At 37.8% G+C, this 19,969-nt stretch overlaps 1 protein-coding gene across 2 annotated transcripts in view; it reads left to right on the top strand.

Moving 5' to 3' along the window:
- The first annotated feature begins 11,211 nt into the window (after nt 1-11,211).
- Nucleotides 11,212-19,969, top strand: part of TFCP2L1 (transcription factor CP2 like 1) — a 43,540-nt gene continuing 34,782 nt past the window's right edge. Inside the window, exon 1 of one of the 2 annotated variants that reach the window (XM_034422384.3) lies at nt 11,212-11,697. In XM_034422384.3, the coding sequence (XP_034278275.1) occupies nt 11,636-11,697 (62 nt within the window). In that variant the 5' untranslated portion in view covers nt 11,212-11,635. The remainder of the gene's footprint in view (nt 11,698-19,969) is intronic. The other variant, XM_034422393.3, reaches the window with a different exon arrangement.

Below are 19,969 nucleotides of genomic sequence, written 5' to 3'. Positions count from 1 at the left end.
GGGCTAATACTCTTGATGATTTTGTTGCTATTCTAAAAATAGGAGGCAAGCTTTCTAATCTCCTTGCCAGTCATTTCCACTCCCTGCCGGTTTTTTCCTGCTCTTTCTTGCAAAGGGGCATCTGCAACCCAGAACTGTCTATGACCTAAGTTTTTAGAATGATTACCGGGGCTCATTCAGCTGAACAATTTAGAATTCTTAACCTGTCAGTAGGCTTTAGAACTAAATTACAGAAAGTTGTTTTGTTGGTTTTTTTTGTAACTGAGTTGTTAGGTCTATTTGTTTGATTTTTTTTTTAAGGCAACTGTAATAGAAACAGAAGCTAGAAAGATAACCCTGGGTGTTACCATGAAAATCCAAGGTTTGCATGTTTAAGTAAGGATGAAAATTATCACATAAGCTTTCCCAGGAACAACAGAAAAGGAATCCAGGAAATTCAATTTGGCAAAAACTAAAATTAGGCGAACACAGATCTCTCCATATATATTGTGCTTGATTCAGAAAGGACATGGCTCTAACTTTATCAAAACAGAACGATCATCCTTCTGTTGAAAAACTGAATGAACTTTTCATCAGTTTGAGATCTAGGTTTGCTTACTTGTTCAAATCCTCCAAGTGAAGTTTGAAAGTTTATTTCTTTTAATAAAATTTACCATGAATTAAGAGATTAAAGGTAAAGGTTCCCCTCGCACATATGTGCTAGTCGTTCTTGACTCTAGGGGGTGGTGCTAATCTCTGCTTCTAAACTGAAGAGCCAGCACTGTCCAAAGATATCTCCATGGTCATGTGGCCAGCATGACTAAATGCCAAAGGCGCACGGAACACTGTTACCTTCCCACCAAAGTGGTCCCTATTTTTCTAGTTGCATTTTTTACGTGCTTTCAAATTGCTAGGTTGGCAGAAGCTGGGAGAAGTAACAGGAGTTCACCCTGTTAAGGGATTACAGAGTCATAAAAAGGAAGTTGTTGGTTGGAAAAAGAAATCCAGATTTTTTGCTACCATAGATTAACATGATTCTTCTCTTACAAGGTCTACAAGTCAACTACGTGGCTGAAGGCCCAGCTGAGTCCAATCTTCCCACCCTAGTTCCACCACTATACCATGCTGGATCCCATTCCATCAAAATGGAAGGTTATGATAGTCCAAGTCAGCACAGTGATCTGACAGGGCTAACCAGGCTGACAGATACCACAAATCTAAGTGTGGTGACTACAAATTGGTAACAAAATTATATATATATATATATATTTCTTTTGTAGAGAGAAGCATGAATTATCTAGGAAAACTCATCTCAACACCAGAATTATTGGACTAATTATTGAGCACCTTTGACTGGGGAAGCTCCAGAGGTATTAGATCCAATCCACCAGAATAACAACAATTAGTAAAATTCTTGCATCTGAACAGGTTTTGGTTGAAATAAAGCAGTTATATTATCTTCTATGTTGTTTTTCCTAAGTATGAGATTTTGTATACAGACAAATGCATTGTGTTTGCCCAATGCTTCAGTCAACTCCACCTGTTGTATGACATGATAGAAATAATGATAAACCAATAAATGGTGATAATGATAAACTGAACTGATAATGACCTTCACATCTCAATCCTACTAAAGTTTGATTGGCTGTTAGTTGTAATTGTTATACTTTATTACATCATAGGCATTTTACCTCTGAATAAATATCACTAAGTATAGTTAGTAAGTAAGCCTGAGTAAATAAATACAGCCTTAGCAGATTGCTGTGTCTAACTAGTTCTGGCTGATCTCAGAAGCTAATGAGGCCAGATCTTTTTAGTCCTGTACTTGGCTGGTGGAGCACAGCAAATTTCAGGACTGATGGGTAGATTGGGAAGCCAAAGAGAGAAAGAGAATTTACTGAATTATTGAAGTAAAGGAAGTGAATCATGTTGACACAGACTTTTTCTGTGTTGCCCAGTTTTATTGGGGGATAAGGTTAACTAAAGCTACTTCAGATTCTTTTGACATATTTACATTTAATTTGAGAAACAAGTTTTTTTGGTTAGATCATTTACCTGGCTGTAGTTCATCTTAATAAAATTTAGAGTCTGAAAATCCATGAGTCATGGAACATATATCTTCCAAAAAACTACGAGATACAGTATTAGATAATGTTTATTTATTACCCAGGTTCTAAGCTGTTTATTACAAAGCTTGTTCTTAGACAGTTTCTTTCTTAACAGAAATAACTTTAACACAAAATAAATTGTACTTGCAAACAGAAGCTCCCATCTGTAATATTTACAATACAGGACAATTTGGGGGAATAAATCAGCATCGGTCAAAAGTAGTTTGTCAAAAAACCTTACTAGAGGTCCAAAATCCACATTCTGCATTTTGGAAGGACATTATTCAGTAAGCAGTAGTGACAAATGTTAAAATTACTGCAATATACAACAGATTATTAATGGACATAAATTCCATTAACTACTAGCATTTCAATTTAGTAATAGCAGCAATAGCATATGGTACATCCATAAAATTAGATTAATAGATGATAGATAGGTAAATAGATAAACACAAAGAAGAAGCTTCTAACTATTCTATGATGTCTGATTGCTATTCTTCAAGTCATAGAATTGTAACCTAACAGTGAAAATATATTAGAAGGATGGCATCTATTCCTAGTATTTAGGCCAGATGCTTAGAGCTGCTAGAGAGAGATCCCATTATTTCCTTCTCATCATCAATATTTCCAATAACCTGTCTAGCCACATAATATGCCTCTTCTTTTTTACCTTCTGTCCTGATGTTGTCCTTAAGTTTTTCCCACCATCCACATCAATTCCAGCCAATCTTTTTAACTGTGCATTTCCTTGATTGGATGTTGCATAAATGGAATGACAAGAAGAAAAATAAATAATGCTCAAATAATTTCTATGCTTTGTCTAAAACATACAAATACTTATGAATAGCAACTGACTGTCAAGTTTCGAGGTTGTCTCAAATAAATTGCATTTCAAACAAAGTCTTTGAAGAAAAACTCCTATTTATTAAGCACAACCCGACTCCAATCGAAGCCAACACTGACGTCCAGCCCCAAAACCCTCCCTTTCCATTCCCCACTCCCCTGCACTCATTGGCCACCTTCCAAGTCATTCTACCCCTAATCTACTCCAGCTCAAAGGAATTTCCCCCCTCCCATCCCATCTCCTAGGGGATATTATCTCCAGGGAAAATAAGTAGGTGAAAAGTCAAACGTCCCTTTCCAGATGCCTTTGCTTCTCCTTCTTATGTCAGCACTAGAGTAAATGCAGTTTGAAGTGTTGACACTGACAGCATAGGTATGGACAGTACTTGTTTAGTGACCACAGTTGGGACCGACAATTCAGTCATTAAAGGAAATGGTTAAAAAGTGAACTTGCAACTGTGCTTATGATCTTACTTCACCTTTGTTTTAGAGACCTGCAAAGGTTGTAAATGAGAGACTTAATTATAAAGTTACTTCATCATTGTTGTAACTGCAAAGGGTTGCTAAATGAGGTAATTGTTAACAAGGAATACCTGTCCAATTGCAAATGGGTCCAATTCCAGGGTTTTTACATATTCAATGTTTTTCTTGGTTAGGAAAACATGAAAGTGTGTGTGTGTGTATGTGTGTGCGTGTGTGTGTAATTCAAAAGCTTTAAATTAAATTAAGACATAGTGGTTCCTTCAATGAATGGGCAGAATAGGAGAAGGGAGGAAAAACAAGGAGGTGAATATGTTGTGTTGATGCTTTTCCTCTCTGTTTGAGTCTGCCTTAAAACATGAGCCAATCAGGAACATTGGAGAATTTATTACTTTAATGTACAATATTACTTTTTCTTAATCTTTAGAGGAAATAAAGACTTTTGTCAAGTTTTTGTACGACGAGATCAGTCCAAAATGTTGTAAGTTTGCTATTTCATATTTGTCCCCATGCTAAACATTAACTTAAAAGTTTATACTCTACATTATGAAATGCTTTTCAATTGAGAAATTAAGGAGTCTTATGATTAAATTCTTATCAGACATGCAGGAATGCTAAATCACACACAATAGTATTAGTTATCATTTGTTGTGCACCAGCACACAGGCACCAGAACATGGGTTTCACCAGAAAACATTTTTACAAAACTATAGCCTCTGTTCTTATTTTTGGTCTCTCTCTCTCTCTCTCTCTCTCTCTCTCTCTCTCTCTCTCTCTCTCTCTCTCTCTCTCTCTCTCTCTCTGTGTGTGTGTGTGTGTGTGTGTGTGTGTATGTAGTTGTTTATATAGCAATACACATACATAATGTGGAAGGCAAGTGAATAAATGTTCCTAGATGTAATCTGTAATTTGTACTCACTGAACAGTTGTCATTTAAATACTGTGCAGCATATCTACACTTTGCTTTTATATAAAACCTAAAAGCAAAAACAAATATAAATAGGGAAATAGTGCTATGGAATACACAACACCCGATATAGGAAACCACATGCATATCTTTTGATATTATGATTACGAAACTTATCTAATGAAGCGAACTAGTATAACTATGTGGAGTATAATAGAATAGAATAGAATAGAATAGAGGAGTATAAATGCATGATGCATAAATGAAAAACCTCATATTTGGCTTAGCATATAAAAGCAATGAGAAGATGTAACAAGAATGTTTTCTGCCCTGACAGCCCTTAGGTGATCTAAGAATCAACGATTTGCCATGGCCATGATTTTTATTAAATATATATGGATGGGGTACGTGATAAAAATACCAAAGCAAGTTCAAAGAGGCAATTTTTCATGCCCATATTCTGCTCTCTCCAGTAATTCCTAATGTCAGGGCACTGGAGGCATTTATTTTGTGGTGTTATGATGCCACTGCTAAGGAAGTTATTCCAGTGTTTTCTAGAGATGGTTATGTTGCAAAGTGTAGCCTCTCTCAGTCTCTTATCCCAGAATCCCAATACCTGATCTCTGTCCCAAAGCAGGGAGTGTGACATAGTTCAGTTTATGAAATCAGGGTGAGATTTGTCCAACTCCACCTTGTTCAGGTAAAAACAAAACAAAAGGTTTGAATCTGAGAGACATCTCAAATGAAGGGAGAGAGTCAAGAAGCTACGTTGGAATGGAGGGAAGGGGACTTGAAGTCTATCTTACTTCAGCATCAGATTTAAGCTGGACATTTCCACAAAATCAAGAAGCAAGTCAGATTAAATTAAATTAGAAAAGAACTTCTGACTGAAAACAATTGTTACATAGATCCGATAGATATATATTTATTAGTACTGTGTTAAGGTTATTCTCATTTTTTTATACAGGTGAAGATATTTATTGTTGTTGATGTTTACTTTGTTTATGTAAGTTTAGTTATTATATGTTTGCTGCATCTTGGAATCTCTGCGCAGCAGTGTCTCCTATGTTATAAACAGATCCATTCCAATTTCCATCCTAAATCTATCTTCTCCTTTAGTGCACTTTATTGTAAGATGATGTTTGTGATTGTAGCAGCACTGTAAGTTTATTTCCTCCTAGCTTGATTGAAGGAAATAGAACTGCTGGACTACTTTTGTAATATGTTGGGAAAGAGGAAGGATTGCACAATACTACAAGCACAGAATATCTGCACATTCTTGCTTTGCCAAGTTAATGGGTAGCTACCTCCACAGAGCATTAATTGGTAGTTAGCAAGAGGATCAAGAAACTTCCACCCAAAAAGCCAGAGATACGTTGATTATATTGTAATAAATGAAACATATCCAGTTGCCAAGATTTTGCCAAAATTTTGGTAATTTAATTCCTTTTTTTTCTTTTAGTAAATCTGGTTGAGGAAGACTGTGATCATCTTGCCTTTTAGATTGTAAGAGACTGCTAGGGGACTGACTACTCCAAGTAATAGTAATGCCTTTTAAAATTAAAATATGTAATTTTATTCATCTTGTTCACTTTCACTTGAACATTGATAATCTTCAACAGACAGAGTGAAGATTTCCCTATACAAACATCTCACACTATAGGTGTAGGAGGTCATGCCATAGTATTAATTTAATTTTTACCTACTTAACAACAACAACAACAACAACAACAACAACAACAACAACAACAAAAACCAAACCAATTGTCAAATTATTCAAATGGGCTGAACATTCCTATTTGTCTCTCATGCCAATATTAAAGGGGAGGATGCTAGATAAAGTCACTCCATGGAATATTGTTGATGGTGGCAGTAATTACCAAGCAGCTACACCAAGACAGGAAATCATGGTTAAAGTAAAGTGCCAAATTCTCAAGAATCTCTGGTTGATGAGCGTTGAGACTTCCCACCTTTCACCTTATAGGGTCATCCATGCTGCTACATGCTATGAAGAAAAAACACATGGTTTGGAAAGTTAGAACATAAAATAACAGGGATGGAAGGGGACCTTGGAGATCTTCTAGTCTGAACAGATCTTATTCAAATAAGGCTGGAGATAACGCTCCATGACAAAACATTAGCAGGTTTTGCTTTGAATTGTTTAATTCAAATAATAGAATAGTATTTGTTCTATTCTTGTTGCTTTATTTGTGAAATATATAATAGGGCCCTCTTTATCTCTGCCTGTTCCACAAGGTTGCACAGGGTGGTCATGCTATAGGTTTCCTCTATGAAACTGTAGGAAGTTAGCACCTACCCCTTTCCTAGAAGAATGAAATATTTTGGGAAATATTAAAAAGGCAGAATATTATGTTTCCCTGGATGAGAAATGGAGAAACATGTTTTAAAGACAAAGTAGCTCCCATCTTCCTGCCCCCACCCTTTGTCAATGGGCCACAGGCAGAAACTCAATCTTTGTCAATGGACCATCATCTGCAACACAATAGGACCCATCTAGCAACAGAAACTAACACAATAGGACCCATCTAGCAACAGACACTCACCACACCGCACCTGGGAAGATTACATCAGCCAGCAAGGCTAGCTAAGACCCCCACCCCCTGGGAGTCTGACAACCAATCAGGATACTCTTTCTGGGCCCCAGGAAGTTCAAAGCCAGAGAGGGCATAAAACCCAGGGACTCACTGCGTCTTGCCCCTTTTCTGTTCAGGAACTCAAACCATGTGATCCTGTCCACCATTAAACCATCTTTCCAAGCAGTCGCCATGTTTCCAGTGTCTTTTTCCCCACTTGGAGCTGAACCCAGAAGGATATTTCTTCCTACAAAACAATGCATCTAATGGGACCTAGGAGGATGCCTTCTTTGTAACACTGACTATTATTTGAAACAAAGGATTCCAAAATTCCCAGAGGTTCAAACGGTACCACGCTATTGGTCTTCCATAGAGGTATAAAGACCTGGCTTCTCTACCATGTACTGCTACAGGATGGCAGATGAACCCATTGTATGATGCACATTTTTCTTTTCACCATTCTCAATTATGTATATGGATGTTGTTTTTGTTGGGTTTTTCGTTTTCATATTATATTGCTTCTTTCTTGATTTCTTTTTGTACACACCCAGACTCACAAATTGTAAAACGGGGAACCACATGCAGTACGAGTGGAGAAGTAATTATGTTTCACATCTTAATACACTGAGATGTGGGATTTTATTTCTGTCTGGTTGCATTCTGGTTTTCTACAAACATTATTAATCCAGATATCTCTTCACTTGTTTCATTTCCTGGAGCTCCTCAACAAATGACACAATAAATAAAAGAAATGGTACCAAATTGGAAGGCAGGAAAAGGCTGTTAAATCTCAACCACCCCAATTTGCTATAAAGAAGTCTGTATTATAGATATACTCTACCAAATATTAAGTTATTAAGGTACTACTTATAGGCATATATGTTATTTGTATATATATGTTATATATATACAAATGTTATTTGTCTTATTTTTCTGTTTGTCATTTATATGGTGTGTTGTCTTCTTTTTTATTAATAAATGTAAATAAAGATTATTTTTTTAAAAAAAGAAGTCATTATATCAATTTATAATGTCTATTACTTACAAATGTCTGGCTATAAGTTTTGTTCTATATCATTGTATATTATTATACTGTTCTATATATTTTGAAGGAAAAAAAAACCTCCTAAATATAACTTCACTATCATTTCAGTCAATATTTCTTTTGATCAAGCCCTCCTGGATTGGACTTTTGGTCTGATAATACTGTAGATATTATCTTCACCTATTCTAAATAGGTATAAAAAGAATTAACAATACACATTAAAAAAAAGCATCTTAGCAACTATTCTGACCTTCATGTATGTGATATACTAATTACAATTTTCCATGTCTGTTCTACATTTATTTTAACCATGACTAGAGAATTCTTCAGAAAAAAACATGTCCTTAAGGTAACGATCTTTTATCCTGCAAGTTCTGCCAACTACTGGCTAGGCACTGTAAACACAAACATTATATGACATTTTTATTGGAAATCAATAGCTTGTTTGCCTGCAACAAATGAAAGTTACCATCTACAGTACATACCTTCTATGAAAGACTGTCTTAATGGCTCTCCAAAATTTAAAAAAACAACTTTTCTTTTTCAAAATATGGTTTTGAAGAGAAAGCATACTGTAATATTTGAGGTCCACAATTATAATGCCATATGAACAAGAACTGAACATGTGATGTGAAACACAAGTAGCCCCTTTTCTTAATATCTCTACTCTTGATAGAGTGTAGAGAATGTCTGTTGCTGCTTCATTGTCCTATTCAAGAAAGTGCTAATTGGAACACAACTTGCTCCTTCTACAGTATTTTACTTCCCCCCCTCCTTTTACCTTTGATTTAGATGAGCAAAGCAGAGAAAACCTGAAGTGCCCTCTCAGTCCAGAACAAATGATCATTCATAAAAAGTTCATTTAAGATATAACAGTGTTGACAAAGCCAAAAGGAATGTGTGAAAAACTACTATTCTTTTTCATAAGACAAGGAAATGGGTCCCTATGAAATTATTGTCTTATTATACAATTATTTATTAATTTATACTATCCTGAATAATTATTGTTCTGTCCACTATGAAATATAATCAGTCAACTGAATTAGTAAGCAGGGATGGGCTTATGCAGTGTAAGTAAGCTCTGGTACTCCTACTGAAGCTGTGTTGCTCGGTTCATTTTCATTCTTCGCTGTGCCCCACAGAATCTACAATGGGAGGCCATATTCCAATGTAGATTATATAGATATTGATAGAAAGATAATTTTGTTAATTTGAGAAGAAAATGGAGATTAAATGTGAATAAAACTATAGGATAAGTATAACTAGAAGATACTTCAAATTCTTTGCTGCCGTATTATATTTTTCAGTCAATGCTTATTTCTCCCCTTTTAAAAATGTTGATCTCACAAAAAGGAATTTCATTTTTTGCAGTGTTTTCCTCTAGTAGGTTTGGCAATCAACAATAAAAAAATGTACCATACTTCTTATGGAAAATGGACAATTAAGTCACCCGAAGTACTAATTACAATGTAGACTAGAAAGATGTTGGTTAATGTAATGCAATTTTAATGCTGATGCTAAAAATATTTTAAGGGAACTTTATATTGTGATAACACATATTAACTCTTAGTATTGGAATGGTAACAGATTGAGAATCCAATGTCAGTTGAATTTTTAGCCACTAAACATCCTTTGAAGACCAAATAATACAAAGTAATTGTTTTAACTGAAAAGTATCAATTAATTCATGGCAATCTTCCATTGCTATGGAAAAAGAACACAAAGAACAGGAAAGAATTAGATAACTCCCCCCCACCCCAGTTCTAGTTCAAATCATTCTGCCCAAATTTATTTATGCTTAACTCATTCTAAATCACTTATTCAAATGATCTCTAAATGGTGTATGTTGTAAGACATTCTATTTTTCCTCGGGATTTCTCACTTCTCTCCTAATTTAGACTGTTTGACTCTCCTAACCGGATTACCTTAACCATGGTTTTTCCAATTCACCCAGGCTGTTTCAAAACACTTTGAATCACATAACAGTCACATAGCATGGTTTCGCACAACATACTAGATTAAAATGTGGCTGGCTAGTTTACGGGTTCAGTAGATCATGTAATGTCTGCCTTTTGAGCAGTTGTCTTTGGGGAGTTGCATAGGACTGGGTTATCTTATCTTTGGATTCCTGTTTGGGAGACCTGAGGGCAGATTGAGGCTCTTAAAAATTAACCACAAAAACCCAATCCCAGAAATCAGTTTTCAATGCCCTGCAGAACCATGCAATGTGCAAAGAAAGCTGCCCCTTTGATCATTTTTAAGCTGTACAGGTAGTCCTCGACTTATGATCCCAATTGAGCTCAATATTTAGGTTCCTGAGTGAGACATTTGTTAACTGACCTTTGCCCCGTTGAAGGACCTTTCTTGCTACTGTTGTTAAGGGAATCACTGCTGTTGTTAAGTTAGTAGCACTGCTGTTAAGTGAATCTAGCTTCCCCATTGACTTTGCTTGTCAGATGTTTGCCAAAGGTGGATCCCATGACTCCGGGGACAATGCAACCGTCATAAATATGAGTCTATTGCCAAGCATCTGAATTTTGATCACGGAACCACATGGAGATACCACAATGGTTGTTAAGTGTGACAAACACAGAAGTCACTTTTTTCCAGTGATGTAACTTTTGGACGGTCACTAAATGAAGTGCTGTAAATCGAGGACTACCGTATTCAGGAAAGCTAAGCAGGTCATTGGAGGTATTCCCAAGGTTCGTGTGTGTGTGTGTGTGTGTGTGTGTGTGTGTGTGTGTGTGTGTGTGTGTGTGGCATATGCAGCTCCTCAAATCAAGTCAACTGGGTAAACCGAGGCACAGCTCCGTATTTTTTTTTAACAAATCCATTTCAGTTCCCCTCAAATCCCAATTCACAGGACATCAAATTTAACCCCCGTCTGACTAAAAAGAGGTCCTTTCCCCAGAGTAATTAAAACTCCCAGAGCGCGGTTTTTTTTTTCACGGCAGGGTCAACTGCCTCAAACATTTGAGGGTCTTCCTCACGGAGACCCTCTCCCACAGGGGTTACAGCTAATCCCCACCACCTTTTCCAGAACCCACGGAGAAGAAGCCCCCCCCTCCCTCGGCTGAACTTCGGGAGCGGCTGCAAAGTGCCCCCTAAGAGAGACGAAGCGCTCCCCCCCCACCCCCGCCCCCCTCAGGCGACCGAATGTCAAGCCCCGCAACCGGGGGGGGGGGGGGGTCGCCGACCGAGGGGTTGGTATTCCGGGGAAGAGGCGCCCGCCTCTCGCTCTGTTGCTGCGCCTCCCTCGTCTCCCCTCTCTCCCTTCAGCTTCGGTGGCTCCTCCTCAGCTTTTCCACCTATGCCGCGGGCGACCACAAGCCAAGGAACCGGCGCCCAGTCGCGGCGGGGCGGAGGGGAGGAAGGAAAGGAAAGAGGAAAGAAAAAAAAAAACACCACACTACACACACACACACCCGGGAAAGCCGAAGGCACTAGCGGCTGACCTCAGCGCTGGGGAGCGGCCGCCCAGCGGCTCACGCGGCTTGACCAATAAAAGCGCAGCCCAAACGGCGGCTCCGGCCGTTCGAGGGCTTAGCCGCCGTCGCTTCTGCCTCGCCGCTCCCGACTTTTTGACCGACCTGAGCGCCTCGAGGTGGGCAGCCCGACCCGGCCGAAAAAGGATTTGACTCGGGGGTCGGCTTGGCCGGCGAGCGGTGGGGCAAAGATGCTGTTTTGGCACACGCAGCCGGAGCATTACAACCAGCACTCGACGGGCAGCTACTTGCGGTGAGTCAGGCGAAAGGCGAGTAGCCGCGGGCGGGTCAGAGAAAAGGACGCGGGATGCCCACGAGCCAAGAGGAAGGAGGGGGGAGGGAAGGGAAAAAGAAAAGAAAAAAGAAAAGAAAAGAAAAGAAGAAAAGAAGAAAAGAAAAAAAGAAAAAAAGAAAAGAAAAGAAAAGAAAAGAAAAGAAAAGAAAAGAAAAAAGAAAAAACGCGCGTGGCAGGTCAACTGGTCAGGAGAAGCCAAAGTGGCCGCTGAGGAGAAACCATAGCCCGCTCTTTTGGCAAGGCTGCGTTGCATTTTTTTTTGGGGGGGGGGTCGCTTCGGTCTGAATTTGGGGTGGGGACGGGCGGGGAGGGGGGCTGAATTGGGGAAGGTTTCTGAAGCGAGGGGCACGGGGGTGACCCGAGGGCATCTTAACAAGGGCGAACCAGCCCGTGTTATTCAACGGGCCCTCTTCAGGAGGGATCCTGAGCGTTTGGTGAGAGGCGTTGGTGGGGAAGCTGCCGGCTGTCCTGCGGGCGGGAGGAGCGGGAAAACGCAGCTTTATAAGGAAGAACCAACCTGCGCCCGGAGTTTGGGTGGGTTTATACTGTATGTAATCGCACTCTCGGTCCAGGAGGGCGTTTTTGGGGGGCATTGGTTGCACTGAGGGCGTAAACACCTCTCCTTTCTAAAAGATTTGACATCATACGATGAAAGGTGGGGGAAACAACAAAAGAACCGAAAGAGGAAAAATACAACCGAAGGACTGGTTTTTTGAATAAAAAGGTTTACTAACAAGGATCGCGCCCTTTTCCCCAGATCAATAGGAGTATAAGAGCCAAGTTATACATCTATGGAGATTCTCAGTCATCCAGGTCATGGTTGTCCCAAAGGTACTTTTTCTGAAGAAGAGCTGAAGAAGCTTCTTGGATGAGAAGGGAGAGGTCTTCAAAGAAAAACCGGAAAGCACAGTTGCCTCTTGAAAAAGCACCTTTGAGACATCCAAGTTATACAGGAACACTGCTTGAGCGTCTTTATTTGGGGATGACTTCCTGGATGTTAGAATGTCTGAAGTCGTTGATTCCATCCTGGGAGCCTGTTTGCATTGCGGTTACTGTATGAACTGGGAGAGAGGGATGTATCTAGGCTGTTACACACACTGTGAACTGCTGCCTGTTCTCTGTGTAGTGGAATATATTGGGGTACCTAATGACCATCCCCCATAGTGGATATCTGAGACATATTTAAAGAAGTGAACATTACAGAAAACCTCTGCCGATTACAGCTCCTATTTCCTACCAGTGTGTGGGTTAACTATTTCAGATCAGACTAATCAGATTAATTAAAAATGTGTGACTTAGGGAAACTGATTTATGGTGTAGTCTGATGATGGGAAGATGGTGCATCATATAATTGGGACTAAATAACCAGCAGACTGGCATTGTGTGGTTCCCCCATTTGTGTTTTGTCAATTATGGTTTGTAAAATTGTCAGCAGTTGCCTATCTCATTCTTTTTTCCCCTCACTGCCTGTTGTGGGAGAGTCAGTTTGGTAGTCAGTGTTGAAATTTGTAATATACTATCTTAATACATTTACTAAAGAATAAATACTTTCACTAAATGCTATTCTAATTTGGCAGACATATCTTTTTAGTAACCTATGAGTCTCTTTTTTGTGTGTATATGCCTTGGCTTATAGTCAGTGTTTGACTCCTGACAATTACCTGGACAAGTCCCTGCAATTTTCCTGGCAATGATTTTTGGAAGTGATTTGCCATTGCCTTTTTTATAAGACTGAGATAATGATTGGCCCAAGATCACCCAAGTGATGTCCTGCCTAAGGTAGGGCTAAAATTTTCCATCTCCCTTTTTCAATCATCATACTAGAAAAAGCAATACACCAAACTAGCTGTCCATATAAATCTCTGTAACTTTATATATTCACCTACAAATGTATGGATTTTAGTCCATCATATCTTTATTAGAATCCAATAATCAATGAACCCAAGGGAACTTTCAATTCGAAAGATGTAGTAGCAAAAAAAAAAGATGTAGTACCAAAAAGTGGGGGATAGAATCAGAAACATTTGAAAATAAGGCAAGAATTAGAGTGGTTATAGTGTGTCTCTGTTTGACTTAGTTTCTAAGGTTCAAAACCTTTGTTTTTGCTGCAGTTCCTTATGCAAATCCGTGTCAGAATATGCAGCTCTAATGCAAAGCACAGGGGGGAAAACCCACAAGAAGTAAAAGAAAAGGAAAGCAGGAGATAAGGAAAAAAAAAAGGAAATGTAACTGAATCAACATTCCACAAAACTATTCATTAAATCACTCTATCCCTGCAAGTCATCCTTGCTTCAACCATCTCTCTGGAGTATTATAGAAACACTCTATAGAAACACTGCTATCTAAGAAACAAAAGATCTTATGACATTTCAAAGCGAAGAAAAATAACCAATTTTAAAGACTAAAAACTGTCCAATTTATTATAGAATAAGAGTTTGGAGGATATGGTCCACTCCATCAGATATGTGGAAACTCTTAAGTAGACTGTTAAGTAGACTGTGATCAACAAAACTTTCATATAATAAAAGATGCTTAGTTTGTTGCAGAAAAAAACAAACATAATCCACAGATCAGTCCTTCTTAACTAGATGTAGATGATTTTAAAAAGAAAATAACCTATTGGCTACATTGAATAAAGATGCTCAAATGAGGTTGCCTGAAGTAAATCCATTTAATGAACACATTTGGAAGACACAAAGTGTTCTTTCAGAAGTGCCAAACACTTGTAGATTTAAAAGACTCTCTAATGGTTCTTTAAATCTGTGGCCTCAACCCTGCCCCCTCTACCCCCCCACTCATCTATGCATGATGAGTAGTTCCTTTAATTCATTTTACTTACTGGACTTGATGAATCCAGTTTTTTCCTGCTTTATTTCTATGTTAGTCATGTTCTACTTAAGTATCTTTAAGCAAAAAGGGTAGCGAACAGTAAAAGAACAAATGGAAGGTCTTCATTTGAGCCCCCTAAGCAGCAAGCCATAAGTGGAGGACCCGTTTGTTTTAATATTATTTTATGTATGTAGTTAGGGAATGATTTTTAAAAATGTATAATTGTTCATGCTGCTTAAAAATACATTGTTTGGCAATATCTTTTTTAAGCTAACTAAAATGCCATAATAAGTAAATAATTTTTCAGACTTCACAGAAGTCTTCATTAGATTGGATAGGAATGAGGGTAAGGAAAGCAGAATTGGTTGAGTAAAATCAGATTCACAAATCATATTGTTTGTTTGGCTTGCCTTTGTTTCTGTGTTAATTTAGTCATTGTGCCTGAGAAGCCACCCACTAAAGTCTTGCTTAGAAGTTTTAATGTCATTATCTAAGGATTAGGTAAAGGTTCCCCTCACACATATGTGCTAGTCGTTCCCGACTCTAGGGGTGGTGCTCATCTCCGTTTCTAAGCTGAAGAGCCAGCGCTGTCCAAAGACATCTCAGTGGTCATGTGGCCAGCATGACTAAATGCCAAAGGTGCACGGAACTCTGTTACCTTCCCACCAAAGGTGCTCCCTATTTTACTACTTGCATTTTTTAAGTGCTTTTGAACTGCTAGGTTGGCAGAAGCTGGGACAAATAACAGGAGCTCACCCTGTTACACAGCACTAGGGATTCGGACCGCTGAGCTGCCGAACTTTCAATCAACAAGCTCAGCATCATAACCACTGAGCCACCGCATCCCCTCTTAAGGATTAGAGTGTGTCTCAAAAATAGAATAGAATAGAATTTTTTATCAGCCAAGTGTGACTGGACACACAAGGAATTTGTCTTGGTGCATATGCTCTCAGTGTACATAAAAGAAAAGTTACATTCATCAAGAATCATAAGGTACAACACTTAATGATAGTCATAGGGTACAAATAAGCAATCAGGAAACAATATCAATATAAATCTGATATAATAATATAATATAATAATTATAATAATATATTATATTACAATATAATTTATGCTGCTCTTAAGTGAAGCCTGAGACCTGTTGCGTAACACTTTGCCAACTCTAATATAGTTAAAGCATGTGAGAATTTGCTTAGGTCAGGAGCCAAGCTTCTTAAACCTTATCAACTAGTACACCTTTTCCCCACTTGTCTTTCCAATGAAGCACATTTCAATTTACAGATTTCCCCAGCCAGCAGCACATCCTGCTGGTTAAAAAAGTCTGGGAGTTGTCATCCTTACTTACCTACCTACTTTTCAATAGATCTGAAAGGGGTAAGTAAAATAATTGACACACAAATGTGAATAATGACACTTTGGGAAGCTTAATTTCCCAGAGGCAAACACAAGTACTTCTGAATTTGCTGAAGTCATATAATTGTAAGATAAGGAACCCTGCTGTGATCATTGTCATTTTATGAGCTTGCTGGGCCTGCCTTGGTAAAGTTGTTACTTCCATGGGTTGGGAGGACACAGCTGTCTTTAGCTTCTCTCATCACTGCTGATCTTTGTTAGACACACTTAGTACATTTTTCTGTTCTGGGCAATTCTGAAAGGCACAGGAATCATCTGAGACACCTCTGCTGGGCTGGAGTAGAAACTATCATTGTTTCAATCTTATGTTTCAGTTAATATAATAAAATTATGCTACAGGACACTCAGGCTAATCATGTTTAGCCAGCATGTTGCATGGAGCCAGGCCACTTGATGTTTATGATGTAGTATATTGTGCAAATCCAGAAATTGAAGTAAATTCATTCATTTAACCATGGATGAGCAAGTTGTGTAAAAGGCGAATTCATAGCAGGCTTGTGGAAGCTGATGTTCATTGTACAGTCAAGTTCCATCCACATGTGATTTCCCAGGTACTGCTTACGTTGTTTTTAAATCTCTTTGTGTGAAGGACGGAATCCTTTGAGGCTAATGCTGAGTCGCTCTTTTTAATGATGTTTACCTGCATTATTTCTGACCAAGATAAAGTTCCTTGAAAAAGACAATATAGTTTCGTTTAATTTGGAGTTTAAATTCACAGGAGTCTGATGCTTCCTTGGGTTACAGAAAATCCTAGTACAGAATAAGTGTCTTTAGGTAACTTCACAACCCTGCTTTGTTGCTTGCATAAGCCACAATGGCTGAGTTTACGCAGCACTGAATCAAACCAGGTTACCTAATGGCTTTCCAGAATGTGTGAACTCAGCCCCATATGCTTATTTCTGATTGTACTATTAACTGTACACAGAATTACATTCTTAATCCCTAATGTTAACATTCTGGGGGAAAAGACAAGGAAAGTAGGGAGAGAAAATTCCCAAGTTTTTCCAATGTTGACTCTGAAAAGAAACCAGAAGAAATGGGGGAGGGTGATCAGATGGAGGGTGATCCCCTTTTGCGACCTTCAGACAAGCAAAGTCAATGGGGAAGCCAGATTCACTTAACAACTGTTAATAACTTAACAACTGCAGTGGTTCACTTAATAACCTTTGTTAACCTGTTTTAAGAAAAGTCATAAAATGGAGCAAAATTCATTAAACAAATGTCTCAATTAGCAACAGAAATTGTGGGCTCAATTGTGGTCGTAAATCAAGGATTACTTTATGTGCTAGTTATAGAAGCAGTGAACCTGAAGAGTAAGCATTCTTCATTTGGTTACCAATGTACATATAGCACATGTTATTTTGTTTTTTCAAAGAAAAGTTCTGTAGCTCAGATTTTCTGGTTTAAGGCTAATACTCTCTAGTCCTTGTTCAAATCAGTAGCAGACTAAAATTAAATGCAGCATTATGACATTTATTTCTTGTATTTCTACCACCTAAATAATATTGCCAGCAATATAATTATAATTTTCCTTCCTTGGATATTAACTTTTCTGATCAAGAAGACAGCATAATCTTGAATGTGAAACTGAACATACAAGTTAAATGAGGGAGATTTATTATCCCATTGTTCGTCTACTTCCTTAACTTCACTGGATGTTTTAAAATTAGCATTTTCCCACTGGAATTGAACTAAGCATATTCTCATGAGAATCAGGTAAAATAGATGGAGGCATGGGAATTGGAGTATGAGGGAGATAACATGAATCTGTGGAGACCCACATCTAGATTTAGGCTTCCGGGCGGAACTGAAGTATAAGAATTTGAGTGTGGGATGATTCTGGCAAGGGGTACGTCTTGTGTTCTTTTGTCTTTTCTTGTCTTCCTTTTTTCATCTGGTTTTGTAATACTGCAAACAGCAAGTCTTCTGGGAGGAAGAACTCTGTGATTTCATCTTGTGCAATTTTGCTACAAGCCCAGCCCTTGGGATGGGTCAAGCTTATAAATCTAAATCTTTCAAAAAAACCCAACAATAATGGATATAGTTTACTGTAAGGGATTTTTCATAAAAGAAATGCAAATATGCTATATAAAATGGTTGGGGGTGGGGAAGAGAGAGGTCACACCATCTGGAAAGTTTTCCAGCCCTGGAACAGCAATCTCAATTTAGCTCTGAGGTATATTACAATGGGTGTTTCAGTGTGGAACCTATTAAAGGCATAGTGATGAGCAGATAATAGGGAAATACCCTCTACTACTTTCCTTAAAATTTTGTTTTTTGAGAGTTCAAAAATTAACCCTTGTTTATTTTTTTCAAAGGAGAGAATATGGTTTTGGGCAACATGGAATGCCAAAATATGACATTTTTCTAATTTAAGCATATCTCCAATCCACTTCATTCTTCAATCTGTTCTGAACCGAGTGCAGATTTTCTTGTAACAATGTCTACAGTTAGTCCTCGACTTATGACCATAATTGAGCCCAATTAAGGTTAAGCAAGACACTTGTTAAGTGAATTGTGCCCCCATTTTATGACCTCTTTTGCCACAGTTGTTAAGTGAACCATTGCACTTGTTAAGTGAATCATTCAGTTGTTAAGTGAATCTAGCTTTCCCCATTGACTTTGCTTGTCAGAAGCCAGCTGGGAAGGTTACAAATGGGAATCACATGACCCTGGGACATAAATACATGCTAGTTGCCAGACACCTGAATTTTTATCACATGACCACGGGGATACGGTAATGGTCATAAGTATGAAAACTGGTCATAAGGTACTTTTTTCAGTGCTGTTGTAACTTTGAACAGTCTCTAAATAAATGTTTGTAAGTCAAGGTCTATCTGTACATAGGCTATAAATCTTATGTTTTATTGTTCTTTTAGAATATGTAAATTCTATTAAAACAAACAACATCCAGATCACAGGACCCAATATATCTGGTGGGCACCAGATTGCTGAATACTCATTTAGCTACTACTTCACTCTGGTTTTTTTGATTTAGCAAAAGAAGGAGATTGTGTGCTTATAACAACCACTCTTTTTTACAAGTTTATCATATACAGTCCTTTTATACATTTCCAGTTATCATTATGGTAGCTCTCTATGTTGAGACGGTGTAAAGACTTTTATATAGTAGACCTGAAGATGAAAAGAACACAGTATATTTTACTGGTTTAGATTCTTGCTAACATAAATTCTATATTGCATTTAAAATGTATTATTTTGCTGTCTTTGAAACAATTATTTCAGCAAACTATAAAATAAAGAAATAATATTGTCAAGATATTGTCAGTTACCAGGAAAGCTGTCAAAGTTTTCATGTTCAACTTGCAGTTCACATACTTTTTAACTTTAGTTCCCCATAAAATGAAATCACATTCTCTTTCAGTTAAGAACCTTTATCATGTTTATTATCAAACAGATATGATTAATGGATTCAGCTAATTTTTTTATCTTCCTGCTGGTGAAAAAGTGAATTATTAATCTGTGTAGGCACAAGAGAAACACCTTCTTGCCCTAATTTTCAGTTGATGTTTATTGTGGTGGAATCTAGAAAATGTAGTTTTTTTCATATGCACACAAATATTTATGGAAGACAGTTGACCTAATGTTGCATCTCTTGAATATTTAGAATCAAAAGCAAAAAATAAGCCCATTAAGTTAAATGAATTTGATTCATTAGAAAATAAGTATTTTGATGGCTTCTGCTTAGAAAAAGACACAATGTATGCTTTGTTCCTTCATTTTACAGATTACAACGATCTATGAATGCAACATAATTATGGTAATTTTAATACTATAAAATATTAGTTTCCTGAAACCTCATGGTTTCCAACTGGATTTGGAATGCTGTAAAATGTTATATATTATATACACTCAGTCTTTTTAACTTTTGGCATATATGTTCCTAATCTTATGACTAGTTAAACAGTTTTAGAATGTGGCCCAACTTGTCTGGAAATACTAAACATAAACTTATCTATAATCA

The sequence above is a fragment of the Pantherophis guttatus genome, chromosome 1 (assembly GCF_059756535.1).
Source record: "Pantherophis guttatus breed Tessera chromosome 1, ASM5975653v1, whole genome shotgun sequence".
Taxonomy (NCBI): domain Eukaryota; kingdom Metazoa; phylum Chordata; class Lepidosauria; order Squamata; family Colubridae; genus Pantherophis; species Pantherophis guttatus.
The sequence above is the reverse complement of the archived record's forward strand: the minus strand, read 5'-3'. Positions and strand labels throughout refer to the sequence as shown.